Genomic DNA, 19753 nt, shown 5'->3' with positions numbered 1-19753 from the left:
GGTAGTTTGGGGTCTCTAAGGATATATAAAGTTGTTTTTCCATTGTTAATTTTCTTCTCAGAGCTGCCTTCTCAATTGTAAACTGAAGGTACAATGATCTCAATTGGGATTGCACTTGACTAGTTCACTTCTTACTGCCAAACTAATTGGCATTTTATTGCTTATCACTAAAGGAACAAATATATACACATTTATTTGGACCAGGTGAAGGAAAGTGATGTTAAAAGATAAACTCTTTTGCAGTCTTATGGACTGTAGTTTGCCGGGCTCCTCTGTCCATGAGATTTCCCAGGCAAAAATACTGGAGTGGGTTGCTACTTCCTTCTTCAGGGGATATTTGAGACTGAGGGATCAAACCTGCATCTCCTGAATTGGCAAGCAGATTCTTTACCACTAAGCCACCAGGGAAGCCCCTAAATTCACCAAGGATCCCACCCAGACCCTGCACAAACATGGAGATGATGTGAGAAGGAAATGGCAACTCACTCCAGTGTTCTTGCCTGGAGAATCCCAGGGACAGGGGAGCCTGCTGGGCTGCCGTCTATGGGGTCACACAGAGTTGGACACGACTGAAGCAATTTAGCAGCAGCAGCAGCAGCAACAACACACTATTGTAAATCAATTCTCCTTCAATTAAAAATATATAAATTTTTTTTTTAATTGTGGAGATAAGTTCAAACAAACCGCTCAGGAGAACCCCCCCACCACCACTCCGGGCATTTAGAATATCCTCTTTTTTTTTTTTTTTTTGACAGGAAATAGCATTTATTGGTGAGCATGATTAAGGAGGGGACAGCGCTGATGCTCATGAGTGCAGGACCCGCCATTTGCCAGGGGACCACGATTAGGGATGTATTTGACCCCACAGCCATCAGGGATGAGTCGCTTTTCTGCCACCATGTTCTCAAATTCATCCGCGTTGAATTTGGTAAATCCCCACTTCTTAGAGATGTAGATCTTCTGGCGGCCAGGGAACTTGAACTTGGCCCGTCGGAGGGCTTCAATCACATGTTCCTTGTTCTGCAGCTTGGTGCGGATGGACATTATGACCTGGCCAATGTGGACCCTGGCCACTGTGCCCTGGGGCTTTCCAAAGGCACCTCGCATACCTGTCTGGAGTCTAGATTGGGAAACAGCAGGCCAGTCATGAATACCCACTAGGAAGAGTTGTCTCCAAGGTCCCTTAGGGCAACCTGTACAGGCAACAGGTTGCATACACTACCAAGGAGCCTGCTATTTGCAGCCATTGCACACTGGGCCCCCATGGGGAAAAGAGCACAGTCGGCTTAACTGGCTGCAAATAGAATATCCTCTTGAGTAGCAGGGGCCATAAAAGGGACATATCCCAAAAACAATACCCTTATTCAAACTGAATGAAGCTGTACTTTTATTCATAGTATTAATGTGCATTAGCAGTATTAATTACATTATCTGGTATCTCACATTCCCTTAAAATGTATTCATAAAACATTTACTTTCACTAATACTTCCCTTATTTGAAAATGCTTACCTTTATCTAAAGAGAACACAGGTAAGAACTGGATAAAAGCAAGAAAGGCACGAGTGGCCCAAATTATATCATAAAATCTAGGCACAAACACGATAATGACACATAGAAACTTTCCAGGCATTCATCCAAACTTTCTAAAAATTAATGTAATAAAATTGAAACATGCATTGTTGTTGTTCAGTTGCCCAACCGTGTCTGACTCTTTGGGACCCCATGGACTGCAGCACTCCAGGCCTCACCATCTCCCAGAGTTTGCCCAAGTTCATGTTTATTCCATTGGTTATGCGTCCAACCATCTCATCCACTGACACTCTCTTCCTCTGCCCTCAGTCTTTCTCAGCATCAGGTACTTTCCCAATGTTCACATCAGATGACCAAAATACTGGAGCTTCAGCATCAGCATCAGTCCTTCCAGTGAATATTTAGGGTTGATCTCCCTTAAGATTGCCTGGTTTGATCCCCTTGCTGTCCAAGGGACTTTCAGGAGTCTTCTCCAGCACCATAGTTCGAAGGCATCAATTCTTTGGCAGTCTGCCATCTTTATGGTCCAGTTCTCACGACCATATGTGACCACTGGGAAAGACCATAGCCTTGACTATCCGGATCTTTGTTGGCAGAGTAATGTCTCTGCTTTTTAACACACCATCTAGGTTTGTCATCTCTTTCCTGATAAGAAGCAATCGTCTTCTGATTTCATGGCTGCAGTCACCGTCCCCAGTGATTTTGGAACCCAAGAAGAGGAAATCTCTCACTACTTCCACCTTTTCCCCTTCTATCTGCCATGCAGTAATGTGGCCAGATGCCATGAACTTAGTTTTTTTAATATTTAGTCTTAAGCCAACTCTTTTGAAAAAGGGACAGAGAATAAGAACAAGCTCTTGGAAGTTAAAAACATTATTGTCTAAATAAATTCTGTAGAATGGTTTAAAGACAAGGCCAAGAAAACTGCTCAGAAAATATTTTTTTTTTAAAGACCAAAAAATGGGACACTATAGGGGAAAAAAATCTTAAAAAATCAATCCAGGTTATGCCCCGTTAATACAGGTTCTTAAAAATAAACTAGAGAAAGCATAGAGGAATAATTTATCAAAGAAATAATAAAAGACATTTTATTTTAGAATGGAAGCATGAGAATGTCTGGTTTGACAACGGCAAGCACAGCGAATGGAAAAAGGCTGACATAAACAAAGTTGTGTAATTTCAGAACACCAGAGTTAAAAAGATTCTAAGTTTCCTGGGAAGCAAAGATCCTTTACCTTCAAAGGATCAGGAGTAAGAAGGTTATGCCTTTTCAAAGGATCACATTTTTAAATAGAACAAAGACACTTTTAGCCATGCAAATTCTCAACCACATCTCCACGTGCCTGTGCTTTCCCGGTGGTTTGGTGGTTAAGAATCCGCCTGCCAAAGCAGGGGACATGGGCTCGACCCCTGGTCTGAGAAGATCCCACATGCCATGGGACTTCTAAGCCTTCGCACCTTGACTATTGAGCCTATGCTCCAGAGCCCACGACCTGCAACTACGGAAACCTGTGGTCTGCACAGGGGAGGCCACTGCAGTGAGAAGCCCACACACCTCAAGAGTAGCTCCCACTTGCTGCAACTGAAGAAAGCCCACATGCAGCAATGAGGACCCAGTATCACCAAAAATAAACAAATAAACCTTTTAAAAAACCGTCAAAAACGGTAAAATTTATGTAATGTGTATTTTATCACAATGAAAAAGAAACTTAAAAAGGGATAAAATGTAGCACTATTTGATTTTTAAATACCTGTATGCATGTCTTACATGACTTTTTTTTTCCCCTATAGTGTCCCATTGTTTGGTCTCTTTTTTCTTTTCTATTCTCTGGGCAATTTCCTTTGCCTTGTTTTCAAACTATTCTACAGAATTTATTTAGACAATAACATTTTTAATTTTCAAGAGCTTGTTCTTATGCTCTGATGTTCCTTTTCCAAAACATCTTGTTCTTGTTTTTTGAATACACTATTCTCTTATGATTCGGAGAAGGCAATGGCACCCCACTCCAGTACTCTTGCCTGGAAGATCCCATGGACGGAGGAGCCTGATGGGCTGCAGTCCACGGGGTCGTGAAGAGTCAGACACGACTAAGCGACTTCCCTTTCACTTTTCACTTTCATGCATTGGAGAAGGAAATGGCAACCCACTCCAGTGTTCTTACCTGGAGAACCCCAGGGACAGGGGAGTTTGGTGGGCTGCCATCTATGGGGTTGCACAGAGTCGGACACAACTGAAGTGACTTAGCAGCAGCAGCATTCTCTTATGATTCAAAGTCAGTTATGCTCAATATTTGCTGTTTATGTAGGCAGGTAAAACACTATTTTATAAAGATATTCACCCAAAATGATTCAAATAAAATTTTGTTGCTTAAGGTGACAAGTTTTTATTCAGATTGCCAGAAAATACAGAAAATGAAGCAACTTGTGTTTCAAAGACCTTGTGAAGGAATCATAGTAAGTACTACCTTTTTAACCAAAATTTGTTTTCTGCCATTCAAAGATAATTATTGCTTTCTAAAAATATAAATTTGCATTTTATCACCCAGTTTATACACATTTTATTGTTATTTTTTTAGTTAAACTTTTTTCTTTGAATTCAGGGTAAAATAAATAAAGCAAAAGTCCCCAGAAGTCTAAGAGAAAAGGAGATTAAAGGAAAATTATAATCCTTGAAGTAATAAAATATTTAACACAAAAAGTAGTGATTTAAACTGGGAGAAAATATTTACAAATGACACATTTGATAAAGAACTATTATTCAAAATATACAAAGAGCTCCTAAAATTCAACAATAAGAAAACAAAAAATACAATTGAAAATGGGCAAAAAAAAAAAAATGAACAAACACCTCACAAAAGAAAATATACAGATGGTCTAAACAAATATATGAAAAGATGCTCAACAACATATGTCATCAAGGAGTGGCAAATCAAAACAAGATAGCACTGCACACCTATGAGAATGGTGAAAATCCAAAACACTAACACCACTAATACTGAGGAAGATGTAGAGCCATGGGAACTCTCATTCACCGATGGTGGGAATGCAGAATGGTACAGCCACTTTGGAAGACAGTTTGGTGGTTTCTTACAAAACTAAACATACACTTACCATATGATCCAGCTGTCATGCTCCTTGGAATTTACTCCAAAGAGTTAAAAACACATCTACACACAAACTTTCACTCTGAAGCTGCTGATGCAGCTTTATTCATTGCCAGAAACAATTAAAATACCCTTTCAGTGTGTGAATCAATAAAGTGCAGTACATCTACACAATGGATTATCAGTACTTAAAAAAAAATACCAAGCCATTAAAAGGCATGAAGGAAACATGCATATTACCAAGTGAAAGAAGCCAATCTGAAAAGGTAACAATGGAAGAAACTTTCAAATACTGAGTTACAGAGAAGTCACTCTGACTAACACGTGATTTGACTTAGTCTAGAATAGCCAGTCTGTAGCCTATCAAATATAAATTGTACATCTGCTTTAACCATTAAAGAAAAGAATGCTTTTAAAAATCAGAATGGAGTAACTGTGGTTCAAGCATCCAAAATGGAGCCTGGTGGCCATTGTGAATGTGGTTTCAGACAGGTTCTACATTACTAAGAACTTGAGTTTCTGAACAGTATAAGACTCAACACCACCACTAGCTATCCTCACACCAGTATCTGCTAGCAGCTGCAACCATGTGGACCCCAACCAATCCTTCCTCCACAAGCACAGTTACTTCTTGCCAGCTCCAGTTATAATTCTTGATAAAGCTGTAACCTTCCAGTTTTTGCCTTTAAAAGCCTGCCCCATTTTGATCCTGCAGAATATAATTCAAATGCTTCTTGAATCTGTGTCTCCCAGGCTATAGTCCCTGGCTTGGCTCAAATAAACATTCTCTACTCTTATTATGGGATTGGCCAGGTGGCTCAGACAGTAGAAAATCTGCCTGCAATGCAGGAGACCAGGATTCGATCCCTGAGTTGGGAAGATCCCCTAGAGAAGGAAATGGCAATCCACTCCAGCATTCTTACCTACATGCATTCTTGCCTACAGCAATCTACAGTCCATGGGGTCGCAAAGAGTTGGACACGACTGAGCAACTAACACTTCACAACATTCCTGTTATAGGTTGTTTATTGATTATTTATATCAACAGTTTCATACTGTATGATTTCACCTATGTGACATTCTGGAAAAAAAGCAAAACTATGAAGACAATAAGAAGATCAGTGGGGAGAGACGGGGAGACAGAACACAGAGGCTTTCAGAGCAGTGAACTATTCTACATGACACTATCAAGGTAGCCACGCTGTCAAAACCGATAGGGTGTGCACCAAAGTGACTTTTAATGCAATGCAAACTATGTACTCTGAGTGATAAAGATGCGTCAATGTAGATTCATCTGATGCAAGGTATTGATGATGCGGGAGTTGTGGACATGTGAAGTGGGAGATATACGCAAATTCTCTGAACTTTCCACTCAATTTTGCTGTGAAACCAAATTTGCTCTTTAAAAAAAAAATCTTTTTTTTTAATATGAATTGATTTTTAAACAAATATATCATAATACTGGGTTGGCCAAAAGTTCATTCTTTTTTTTTCTGTAAACTGGATCTAAATAGCACTCAGTCATCTTTAACTTCATTGGAAACAATTTTGTCAGACTATTTTAACAGCAGTCATATCAGTGCGCAATTTTTTAAAAAAAGCATCAAAATTGGTGAATTTTTGTGTAGCTATTTTAATATTGAAGATGTATGAAAAAAGCAACATTTTTAGCATGTTATGCTTTATTATTTTGAGAAAGGTAAAAACTCAACTGAAATAAATAAAAAAAGATTTTTGAAGTGTTTGGAGAAGGTGAAAAAACATGTCAAAGGTGCTTTGTGGAGTTTTTTGCTAGACAATGCTCCACAGTCAAGTAGACCAGTTGAACTTGATAGAGAGCAAATCAAGACATTAACTGTGAACTATCAATGTTATATCATACAGGAGACAGCGGATATACTCAAAATATCCAAATCAAGCAATGAAAATAATTTGCACCAGCTTGGTTATGTTAATCACTTTGATGACTGGGTTCCACATAAGTCAAGTGGAAAAAAAAACCTTCTTGCCCATATTTCTGCATGTGATTCTCTACTTAAATGTAATGAAAACTGTCCATTTAAAAAAACAAACTGTGACGGGCAATGAAAAGCGGATACTGTACAATAATGCAGAACGGAAGAGATCATGGGGCAAGCGAAATGAACCACCCTCTACCATACCAAAGGTCAGTCTTCAACCAAAGAAGGTGCTGTTGTGTATATGGTGGGATCGGAAGGAAGTCCTTTATTAAGAGCTCCTTGTCAAAAACCTAACAATTAACTCCAACAAGTACTGCTCCCAATTAGACCAACTGAAAGCAGCTCTCAACAAAAAGTGTCCAGCATCAGTCAACAGAAAACACATAATCTTCCATCAAGATAACAAAAGACCACATATTTCTCTCATGACCAGGCAAAAACTACTAGAGCTTGGCTGGGAAGTTCTGATTCATCCAATGTATTCACCTGACATTGTACCTTTGGATTTCCATTTATTTTGGTCTTTACAAAATTCTCTTAATGGAAAAAAATTCAATTCCCTAGAACTGTAAAAAGTGCCTAGAAGAGTTCTTTGCTCAAAAAGAGAAAGTTTTGGGACTATGGAATTATGAAGTTGTCTGGAAAATGCCAGAAGGTAGTGGAAGAAAATGGTGAGTACATTGTTCAATAAAGTTCCTGGTGAAAATGAAAAATATGTCTTTTATTTTTACTTTAAAATTGAAGGAAATTTTTGGCCAACTCAATATATTTAAACTGAGTCACCCTTCAAAATAGTCACCTTAGTAGGTCACGCTTTTATTCCATTGCTCAAAACATTTCTGAAACTCTTCTTTTAAAATCATCTTCAATGTAGATTCATCCCTGTTAGCTCAGATGGTAAAGCATCTGCCTGCAATGCAGGAGACCTGAGTTTGATCCCTGGGTCAGGAAGATCCCCTGGAGAAGGAAATGGCAACCCACTCCAGTACTCTTGCCTGGAAAATCCCATGGACGGTGGAGCCTGGTGGGCTGCAGTCCAGAGGGTAGCAAGGAGTCGGACACGACTAAGCGACTTCACTTCACTTCATCCTCCCCTAGCCCACATTTACAAAAATAATATGTGGCCCTGTAGAAAAGTGGAACAATGCGTAAATGCACAAGAAAAAAAATAAGATATTTTGGTTACATTCTTTCCATCTTCTTACAAAATAGGCTTCTCGTGTGTTTTGATTAGCTGTGTCTTTTTCCTTAAAAATACTTTGTAAATATTTTCCCAGTTATTAAAAGTTTTAATGACTGCACAGAAAGCATCCAAACTTAATCACCCCTCAGCTGTGGGAGAGTCCTCTTGTTTGAAGCTGGGCCTCACCAAATTTAAGAACACCCTTTATTAGCAGCTTTGACTGTTTCTAAAGTCCAAATTTGCCGTCAGGGATAGATCTGATAACATTAAGAGAGTTTTAAAAGCAGATGACAGGCCACTCTTTAAAAATGGCCCTGGGTACATCTCCCCCTCTGTCCCTGAAGAAATCTGTAGCATCAGGGTGAGTTAAAAAACTGGAAAGCAACTTACCAAGGCAAGATAAAGAATCAAGAAGGGAATTACAGTAATCTTTGCTACTCTTTTATCTGTTATTATGAAATATATAATTCATATAGAAGAGTATAAAACATCCATTCCTTTTTAATAATAATAATAACAGGCTTCACCCTGGTTAAAGCCCAGAACACATTCTGTGTCTTAGAAACCCCCTCACTGTTCCTTTCAGACGTTTCCCCTCCTCCCACTAGAGGTAACTTCCATCCCAATTTTTACGCTCAGCATTCCCTTTTTCTTTCTGGTTTTACCAACTATGTGAAAGTGAAGGTCGCTCAGTTGTGTCCGACTCTGTGACCCGGTGGACTATACAGTCCATGGAATTCCCCAGGCCAGAATACTGGAGTGGGTAGCCTTTCCCTTCTCCAGGGGATCTTCCTGACCCAGGAATCGAACCAGGGTCTTCTGCACTGCAGGATTCTTTACCAACTGAGCTATTAGGGAAACCTACCATATATCCTTAAAAAAACACTGTAGATAGTTTTCACATTTTTTAATATTCAAAAATATTTACTCATGATCACATTTTAAAGAACTGAAGAGTCTATTAATAAGAGAATGAATAAACACTGTGTGACACATTCTTCTTTTAACTTTCATGTGTGTGTTAGTCCCTCAGTCATGTCTGACTCTTTGCGACCCCACAAACTAACCCGCCAGCCTTCTCTGTCCATGGAATTCTCCAGGCAAGAAGACTGGAGTGGATTGCCATTCCCTTCTCCAGAGGATCTTCCCAACCCAGGGATCAAACACTGGTCTCCTGCATTGCAGGCAGATTCTTTACTGTTTGAGTTACAGGGAAGTCCTTCAAATGTATACAGCCTCCCTGTCGGGGAATCAAACCCCTGTCTCCCACATGACAGGTACAGATACTCACCACTATACTAACAAGGAAGGGCTTTTTTATTGGAGGATAATTGCTTTTCTTGGAGGATAATTCACTTTTCTATTGGAGGAGAATTGCTTTACAATGTTGTGGTGGTTGCTGCTGTACATCAATATGAATCAGTCATAATTTTACACATCTCCCCTCTATAAAACCTCTCTCTCTCCCTATTCCACCCCCTTGAGGTCGTCACAGAGCACCAGGCTGGGCTCTGTGTGTTATAGAGCAGTTTCCTGCTAGTTATCTATCTCACATATGATGGTGAACACATGCCAATGTTACTTTCTCAATTTCTCCTAGCCTCTCCATCCTAGCTGGGTCCGTAAGTCCGTTCTCTAGGTCTGTGTCTCCATTTCTTCCCTGGAGATGGGTTCATCAGTTCTATTCTTCTAGAATATGTCGTTTAGATAGCGTACATATATATATACTGTATATACATGCCTGGAGAATTCCATGGACAGAGAAGCCTGGCAGGTTAGTTTGTGGGGTCGCAAAGAGTCAGATATGACTGAGGGACTAACACACACACACAAGTTAAATTAAAAACAGAACGTATCACACAATGTTATTTATCTCTTAATAATAGACTCTTCAGTTCATTAAAATGTGATCACGAGTAAATATTTTTGGCTTTCCTGCTGGCTCTGTCAGTAAAGAGTCTGCCTGCAGTGCAGGAGACCTGGGTTCGATCCCTGGGTTGGGAAGATCCGCTGGAGAAGGGAATGGCAACCCACTCCAGTATTCTTGCCTGGAGAATTCCATGGACAGAGGAGCCTGACGGGCTACAGTCCATGGGGTCACAAAGAGTCGGACACGATTAAGTAGCTAACTTAATATATATATTTGTTTTTCTCTTTACTTCACTCTGTATAACAGACTGTAGGTTTAGGTTTTCATATTTTTTAACATTATGTGAATAGAATTCACATTTATTTCTTCTTGTGACTACTTTTATTTCACAGTATGTAATTTCTCCCCCCCGCCAAAAAAAGTTCATATCAAAGTAAGAGCTTAGCTATAATGCAGCTATTTCATAATATCTTCATTCAATTATCTGCTTCCACTGCTTTCTAGTCTGTGGGCATAATTTTAGTGTCTTAGAGGGTTGCTATCTTAAGGCTTCTCAAGGTAACTTCTGTTTCCCAGAAAATAGAAGTATCCTGTAGTGCTAAGCTTTTCTAATGTTATCAAAATTAGTCTTGGTTATCCAAGGCTCTTTTTTGGTAAATCAATTTGCCTCACCTATAGTGCCATCTAGTGTATGAGGAGGGGAAGCACTTCCTGAATTTTGCTCTTCAGTGGCTAAATCGTATTTGACTCTTGGAGAGCCCACAGACTAGAGTACGCCAGTCTTCCTTGTCCTTCACTCAGACTTAAGTCAAGTCGGTGATGCCATCCAACCATTTCATCCTCTGTCCCTCTTCTCTTCTTGCACTTGATCCTCCCCAGCACTGGGGTCCTTTCATGAAATTTGGGTAGTTCCGAAGGACTGTTTACAGAATAAAGATGATCAGCATAAAATTCAGTTCAAATCAAGCTTGCAAAATAAAAACTAAAACTGCATGTTAAACAAGCAAGATTGACGGAATACGTTTCTAAATCTCCACATTCTCAAACTCACACCTGAAGGTTTGACTCAGAACCTAGGTCTCTGGCTCCCAGGCCAGTGACCTTCCCTCCATCAATTCCTCCCCTGCATTAACCCCGACTCATCAATGTCCATTCCCACCCCTGCAGATTCACGAGACCAAAGAGAAATTGCTGTTTTAATTTGTCAAAAATGGTGTGCCAAATTTGCCAAAATCAAACAACTGTGGTTACCAGTAACTCTTGGCTGACCTCACATTAGTAACAAACGGTGTCCCTGACAGGTCCTCAAACTGAATCTCACAATTTTAGTGACCATTTCAGAGCAACTACTGGCCAGGCCTCAGTTAATTAGTCACTCTGCTGCACCGGGAGAAGTGTATCTCGTAGGGGATTATGCCTTTAGCTCCAGAAAAGTCACAGTCCTGCTGTACCTGAAGCTCGTCTGTTTCATTTGTAAGCAACGGTTTTTGAGAACAAAAGGATCTGAATTAAAGAGCCGTGAAAGCCACAGACATCCCCAGAGGGACTGCACCGGACACTAACTGTGACCATGTCTACCTGGGCAGTGTTTTGCAAAACTGTAGGTGTCTGCCAGCATCGGGGTCAGTGTTTGGTGGCAACTCAACAGCTATTAGTTACTTTGTTCATAGAGTTCAGAGTCCCTCCTTGCTCCACTCTGGAAGTACGAGCTTCTTCCTAATCTAAACACGCACTCGTGTTCTCTTATGACTAAGATGCTTAGAAAAGACGGGTGTTTTCCTTGTGCTCCTCAGTATGACACGCACTGCTCTGGCTTTGGCTGGTAGCCCTGAATTTCCTAAAGGTGCTCACCTGGGTAGAGCCCATGTTTATTTACAGATTTATACCACGAACACTATAATAATCTTAAAATATCTTCATTACTCCCCAAAGAAACTCTGCACCCCTTAGCCGTCACCCTCTGTCCTTAAAAGCCATAGAACTGTACATTTAAAATGGGTGAGTTGCATGGTATATGAATTATATCTCAACAAAGCTGTCTTAAAATACATAAAAACAGGGAGAGGTAGGGAGAAAAAGGCTAAAATGAATGTAAATAATTTGAGTAATTGTTTTAGTAATATAAAATAAATGATATGACTGGAAATACAAATGATTTCATGTAATATTCTGAAGTTACTCAAAATGGAAATGGGAGGCTGCTTATCACCCACATGATTATGAGGGTGTCCTTACTGCCTGGATGGCAGAGCCGGGTCATATCTTAGAATGTGGCAATGATGCTCGTTTACTTGTTCTGATGAACTGGCTGTAACAAACTTGCTGAGTCAAAGTGACTACAGGATAGAGTCCCCAGAAAGAAAAGAACACACAAAATCATCTAAGCAGATATTCCCTTCATATGTTTTCTTTTTGGTTGTATCAAAAAGCTTGCTGTGCACAGAAAATTTAAGAAACCACCTTAAGTATTATTAATATTTCTTCAGTGTATCTGGACAAAAATATTAGCTTCTTTCGAAAAGAGTCTCAAAATTTTTTAATGCAGAAATTTTAAAGATTTTACCCAGCTAATATTCAGAGCAGGCAAGCTATGAAAGAATATGTACTCAGATACAGTTTGTAGGAATATAAACTAGTACAACATTTTTACAGAGCGACATGAAACACATGCCCACCAACTCACAATTCCACACCTCACCATTTATGCAAGATCAATTACACTATATTACAGAAATGGTTCACATGTGCAAAATAATTAATGTTCAAGGATATTTAATAAAGCATTATGCACATCCTCCTCTGAAATTAGAAATATCTAAAACACTAGTGGTAAAGAATCCACCTGCCAATGCAGGAGATACAAAAGATTTAGGGCCGATCCCTGGGTCAGGAAGAGCCCCTGGAGTAGGAAATGACAACCTGCTGCAGTATTCTAGCCTAGAAAATTCCATGGGCAGAGGAGCCTGGCAAGTTACAGTCCATGGGGTCACACAGAGTCGGACATGATGGAGCATGCGCACGCGCGCACACACACACACACACACACACACAGAAAATGTCCATTAGAGGTTAAATAAATCATGCTACAGGCTTACCAAGGATTACTATGCCCCAATACAAAGAACAAAGTAGATCTATATACAGTGACAAGGAAAGATTTTGAAGACATAGTGTTTTCTCCCCACCCACATAGTGTTTTCTCCCCACCCACTTACTGTCTGTCCCCTCCCAAGTAGAAAGAAAGTTTGAATTAAAGGTAGTGTTTGGACTTCCCCAGTGGTACAGTGGTTAAGAATCTGCCTGCCAGCCCAGGGCACACAGGTTCGATCCCTGGTCCAGGAAGATCCCACATACTGTGGGACACCACAGCTGCTGAAGCCATGCCCTAGAGCTTGTGCTCTGCAACAAGAGAATCTGAAATGAGAAGCTCTCTCACCTCAACGAAGAGTAGTCCCCACTTGCCTCAACTAGAGAAAGGCTTCGTGCAGCAACGAGGACTCAACGCAGCCAAAAATAAATAAATAACTTTTTAAAATATAAAGGTAATGTTTAAACTGGACAAAGAAAAACTTCGATTAATACAAAAAGTTTAAAAGGAAACGTTTAGCTTTCCACCCAACCACTATTGCTAATTTCTCATGTAATTGTTCTGAATATATCAATACATATATCAATATATCAATGATTCCATTTTTGCAAATACTCTTCTAAATTTGCAAAAATGGAACCATTTTGTGTATACTGTTTGGCATCTTGCCTTTTCCCCCCATTTAATAATATGTCTTGAACATCTCTGTATGTAAGCAAATGCAGATCTACCTAATTCTAAGACATACGTAGTGAAAATGAAAGTGAAGTCACTCAGTCATGCCTGACTTTTTGCAACCTCAAGGACCATAGCCTATTTTCCAGGCAAGAGTACTGGAGTGGGTTGTCATTTCCTTCTTCAGGGTCTCTTCCTGACCCAGGGATCGAACCTGGGTCTCCCGCATTGCATGCAGACGCTTTACTGTCTGAGCTACCAGGGAAGCCCAAGACATATGTAAGGTGAAAAGGTATCTACATATCTAATATTTTTTTTCCTTTCTTTCTCTCTGAGTGAAAGAGTGTGGATGTGTATTTCTCTGATTTGGTGAAAAACTTAGCTATGTAGTACCTCTGGGTAGAGGAATGGGATGAGGGTACAGCAACTCCATTTTTTTTCTTTTTATCCAGAGGTTCTGAATTGTTTAATACTTTGGCAAGTACAAAGCAAGGAAACCCAATAGGCTGGATTCTACTGTTCACAGATCAAAAAATTTCTATGCTAAGGAATTCCATCATCGCCTTGGCAGATGAGCCACTCTGATATCAGGGTCCCTCCCCTCTTCTGCATCAGTAGGTACGGGAGTGGGAAATGTCCTGACACTGATGCTGGCCTTGGGCGTTCCATTCACTAGGAGGGAAAGATCCAGCCAAAGGCACCCACAGGCATCTCCTCCTCCACACTACACTTCCCACTCCCTGTCCCCCTGACCTCGCATGCCTATACACCGAATATACAGATGCCTTTCATGTACATATACACTAAGGCATAGAAATCTAGGGATCCAATTATCCACACACATATGGAGCGCCTTGGGTTTCACAGCTGCCCTCACCAAATGAGCTGAAGGATTTGTTGGAATAATTTCCTTCAAATTCCTTTTAGAATCCCTGCAGAGTCACTTAATCAGTGAATCACTGACCTAGTGAAATCCTGGTATACCAAGATGAATGGGAAGGCAAAGCTCTAACTCTTGGAATGGCGGGACTTCCGGATCCTGAGCTGATCTGAGCAATGTTGACCATATTCTTGACAAGACTATAAACGACCTGTCAGAGATGCTTGAGCAAAGTTTTACTAGAGTCCTGGAAAACGGCAGCGTCTCAACTCCAGTCAAGAGTATTTCTAGGGTTTTACGGCTGGAATCACTAAGTCTGGCAAGCAGTCTCGCTCTCTACAGCAGATAATGGGGACTTAAGGACACGCTGTGGCTCAGTAACTTAGAATTCTTTGATCATGGGGTTGCTTCAAAAATGGCTTTCTTTCTATGCAGATTGTGAAACAGCTTATACTTGAGGTACCCAGGCCTTAAAATAAAATCACTACTTTTTCTATGAGATAAGTTTGATGGAAATTCAGAATTTGTTAACAGCAGAAAAGAGAGCTAAGAAAACTCTATGGAAATACCTGGTATTAACTATTTAAGATATGTAATTACTTGAAACACAGAATGTCATCTTATAAATTTGTTAATTAAAAGTATAAAGTTTGCCAGATCTGTAACATCTTCTACTCATGTCATTCAAATGAACATAGAAAACTGTCTTCTGGATTAAAAGACTAAGAATAGGGCCACCACCAATGGTCGATTTAAACTGTAAAAGGTAACGTGCCCCCGAAATGGACACAATTAGATGCTCAATTAATTTCTGTCTACCAAAGAAAGGAAGCCCAGAACTGAGCATCTAACCGAGGCGTCTCCTTTGTCTCTGCTTCAATAATCTGCCTGTTTTCTACTTCCTTCATTTCCTTTGTGGGCTATTGTGCAACAAAAGTGCCTCCATTATCAGATTCAAAATTGAATCCTATGATACTGTAGCCTGAGGAAAAGGAAGCATTGAATATCATTCCTAGCTTTAGACCCAGAAGATATTTAGGAAATGTTACTGTATATACACTACAAGCAGCATTAGTGCTTTTAATTTCTTTTTTACGGGTGCAATGGAGATTAATTTGCATGAGCTCGTTTCAATTTCTGTAATAAGATCCAAATTTTGCATTAAGCTTTCCATCTCAAAAACAAACAGTTAAAAAGGACACATTTCTTCTTTCAAATGTTTTTATTATAGTTCTCTTTTACAGTCTTTGCATCTAAGATTCACTTAAAAGCTTGAATATATACACCCATAAGTTCTAATTTGTTTTTTGTTTGTTTCCTGATTACCTCCTGTTTCTACCAGGAAACTTCCCAACTTTCAAATGCTGCTCAACTTGATAAAGCACTAGAACTACCAAAAGTGGTGTCTACAGATCCAAGAAAGGCATTTACTATACTTAATAAAAAATCAGAACCGGTCAGTTATGCTCAGGAACAGTGTTCCATGAAGGGAGGCATGTACAGTCAATCCTGAGTATGAACTGGTTATAAAATTGGGGATTTCAGGGAAGTATAAAGCCTATTGAAATACAGAGGACTTTCTATGCCATGCCATTGTTATAAACACAGAACCAGATTATGGAATCACAAGGTTTATGTTCTTGTCAAAAGCTCATGCTCAGACAGACTACTTTCTAGTTGCAACATAGCTGCATGATGGAAAGATCAGACTGCCATCCTGGTAAGGTGACATCACAGTCTGACCAGGCATAAAACAGCAGGTGAAACCTCGAGGAAACAATCAGACAACTACAGAAAGGGAGATGTTCTGCAGGACGATTGACATGGCTTCTTGAACAAGTCAGTGTCATTAAAACTAAAGGCGAATGGCCAAAATGGTGGAGGAGGAAGACCCTGCACCCACCTCCTCCCATGGGCACACCAAAATTACAACTACTTACAAAGCAACTATTGATGAGACCAGAAGAAGAGCAGGAAATGTTTTCTATAACTAAAGACAGAAAAGAAGGAGCCACAATGAGACAGGCTGAGGAGTGGAGATGCTGTACAGTCAAGACCCATATCCATGGGTGGGCAGCCCACAAATGGGGGGATAATTACAACTGCTGTGGTTTTCCACAAGGAGTAAGGGGTTCAAGCTCCACATCATGATCTTTAGCCTGGGAGTCCTGCACCAAGAAGATGAGCCCTTAGAATGTTTGGCTTTGAAGGCCAATGGGGCTTACTTTCAAGAGAGCCAGAGGGCTGCGGAAAATAGAGACCTCACCTCTATTTTTTTTTTTCCTTTGTGCACACAAAATCCCATATGTGCTGGGATCCAGGGCAGAAGCAATAATTTGAAAGAAGCCTGGGTCAGACCTCCCCGGTGATCTCTGAGAGCCTCCTGGAGAGGCAGGAAGACATGGGAGTTCACCTCGTAGACACAGACGCTGGTAGCAGCCGTTACTGGAATCTCATTCTATCACAAGGACACTGTTGCTGACTAGTGCCATTCCAGAATCCTCCCTGGAGCTTGCTAGCATTGAGACTGGCCTCACCCACAAGCCTGTAAGCACCAGTACTGGGACACCTCAGGCCAAGTAGCTAGACAGGTGGGGATAAAACCCTACCCACCTTGCCCCAGGACCTGTCCCCCAGAACCCTCATACCAGTGAATCTGGGCTAGCCCCAGGACTCCAAAGGGCTCAGTCCCACCCATGGCAGGCTAGCACTAGCCCTGGGAAACCCCTGGCCCTGGGCCCATCCACCAGCAGGTCAATACCCAGCCCTAGGACCCCCAAGCCCCAGGATTCAGCCCCACTCACCAGCAAGCCAACACCTGTTTTCGGACACCCTGGACTCCACAGATAGCTGTGTCAGGAACAGGCCCCACACCAGCAGGCCATCTAATTAATTTGAGACACCCAGCCCTGCAACCAACCATCCTAGGACCTGGCTCCACCCATCTTTGGACTAGCACTAGCCCCAGAACCCCTCAGGGCTTTGTACCCAGCTGTTTTGGGACCCAGCCTCACCCACCAGTGGCTAGCAGCTTCAGCACAGGCAATGAAACAATATGGTTTATAGCTATTTATATTGCTATATATATAAGGTTGCCATTTCCTTCTCCAGGGCATCTTCCTGACCCAGGGTTTGAACCTGGGTCTCCTGCATTCTAGGTAGACTCTCTACCATCTGAGCCACCAGGGAAGCTCTCTATATAAAGCACCCAGGCCTACCAGACAACCCACAGTAGTCAGCCTGTCACAACATAAGGACCCACACGGCCCACATAGGGGAGAACCCTAAAGCATACAGTTCTTGCAACCAGAGGGAAGTGCACTGCTGACTGCTGGGAAACACAGGACATCTCCTGCAAAAGTCTACTTCTCCAAGGTCAGGAAATATAGCCAACCTACCAAATACACAGAAATAAAAACAGGAAATTAGGCAAAATGAAGTGACACAGGAATATGTTCCAAATGAAGGAACATGATAAAACTCCAGATGAACTAAGTGAGCTGGAGATAATCAATCTACCCAATAAAGAGCTCAAGGTTATAATTGTAAAGATGCTCAAAGAACTCAGGAGAAGATTAGGTGAGCAGGGTAAGAAGTTGAAAGTTATTAATAAGGGGTTAGAAATAAGGAAGAACCAAAGAAAGATAAAATCTACAATAAGTGAAATTTTAAAATATACTAGAAGTAATCAACAGTAGATTAAATGATACAGAGGAATGAATCCGTGAGCTGGAAAACAGAGTAGTAGAAATCACCCAAGTTGAACAGAAAAAAAAGAAAATTTAATGAAGAGAGTTTAAGACAACTCTTAAACATTAAGGTATTAACATTTGCATTATAGGGTCTCAGAAATAGGAGAGAGAGAGTGTGGCAGATAACTTATGTGAAGAAATAATAGCAGAAAACTTCCCTGTGTAAAGAAATGGACATCAGGTCCAGGAATCACAGAGATTCCCAAACAGGATCAACCCAAAGAGGACCACATCAACACAAACTGTAATAGAAGCAGCAAAAATTAAAGAGAGAGATTAAAAATAGGAAGAGAAAAACAAAAAGTTAAGTACAAGGAAACTCCCATAATGTTATTAACTGACTTTTCAGCAAAAACTTTGCAGGGCAGAAGGAACTGGCACAACATATTTAAAGAGATGAAAAGGGGAAAACCTATAACCAAGAATACTCTCTCAGGCAATGCTTTCATTCAAATTCGATAGAATGATCAAAAAGTTTATAGACAAGCAAAAGCAAAAGGAGCTCAGCCCTCCCAAAACAGCTTTACAAGAAACGTTAAAGAGACTTCTTTAAGTGAAAAAGAAAAGATTGCTACTAGAACTAGGAAAATTATGAAAGGAAAAACCTCATGGGTAAAGGCACACAGACAATAAAGGCAGTGAATCAACCATGCGTAAACCTAGTAGGAAGGTTAAAAGACAAGGGTTGAGTTTTCCTGGGGGTCTAGTGATTAAGAATCTGCTTGCCCATGCAGGGGAAATGGGTTTAACCCCTGGTTCAGGAAGATTCCACATGCTGTGCGGGGCAACTAAGCCCGTGCACCACAACTACTGAGCCCACGCACCGCAAGTACAGAAGCCTGTGTGCCCTAGAGCCGATGACCCACGAGAGAAACTACCACACGAGGAGCCCGTGCACAACGACAAGTAGCCCCCCCTTGCTGCAACTAGAGAAAGCCCGTAGGCAGCAACAAAGACCCAATACAGCCAAAAGTTAGTAAATACATAAATCTTAACAGAAAGACAAGTGTAGTAAACTCATCTATATCCATATTAAGTAGTTAAGGGATAAAAATGATGTCAATCAATGCATGAGACAGGGCACTCAGGGTCAGTGCACTGTGATGACACTGACGGATGGGATGGCGGGCTGGTGGGCGGGAGTTCAGGACGGGGGACACATGTACACCCATGGCTGATTCATGTGAATGTATGGCAAAAACCACCACAATATTGTAAAGTAATTAATTAAAATAAATTAATTAATTTACAAAAAATAAAAGACAAATCAAAAAAATGTCAAAAGCAATAAACATTGGAAAGTAAAAATGCAGGATTGTTAAAATGTATTTGAACTTAAAAGACCAGCATCTTAAAATATATATTTCTATATATATAAACTTCATGATGACCACAAACCAAAATCTATAATACAGACACACACATGCAAAAAGAGAAAGGAATTCAAATATAACACTAAAGATGGTCATCAAATCACAAGAGAAGAGAGCAAAAGAAGAACAAAAGAAAAAATACAATAACAATCACAAAACAATTTACAAAATTTATATATATATATATATAATTACTCCAAATGTAAATGAACTAAATGTTGTAATCAAAATACACAGAGTGGCTGAATGCACACAAAAACAAGACCCATATATATACTGCCCACAAGAAACTCACTTTAGATCTAAAGACACACATGGACTGAGAGTGAAGGGATT

At 40.4% G+C, this 19753-nt stretch overlaps 1 protein-coding gene across 1 annotated transcript; it reads right to left on the bottom strand.

Annotated features, from left to right (window-relative positions):
* On the bottom strand, positions 734-1122 carry LOC108633247 (60S ribosomal protein L10-like). Its single transcript, XM_005697180.3, has one exon. It carries the CDS (start codon positions 1105-1107, stop codon positions 766-768), a length of 342 nt encoding a protein of 113 aa, XP_005697237.2. The 5' UTR covers positions 1108-1122; the 3' UTR covers positions 734-765.

Source organism: Capra hircus, chromosome 24, assembly GCF_001704415.2.
Source record: "Capra hircus breed San Clemente chromosome 24, ASM170441v1, whole genome shotgun sequence".
NCBI classification, from domain to species: domain Eukaryota; kingdom Metazoa; phylum Chordata; class Mammalia; order Artiodactyla; family Bovidae; genus Capra; species Capra hircus.
This window is presented reverse-complemented; position numbering and strand designations above follow the sequence as displayed.

Bases quoted from the DNA above. Each gene is read 5' to 3' on its own strand.
- LOC108633247 (XM_005697180.3), bottom strand. From the start codon at position 1,107: ATGCGAGGTGCCTTTGGAAAGCCCCAGGGCACAGTGGCCAGGGTCCAC.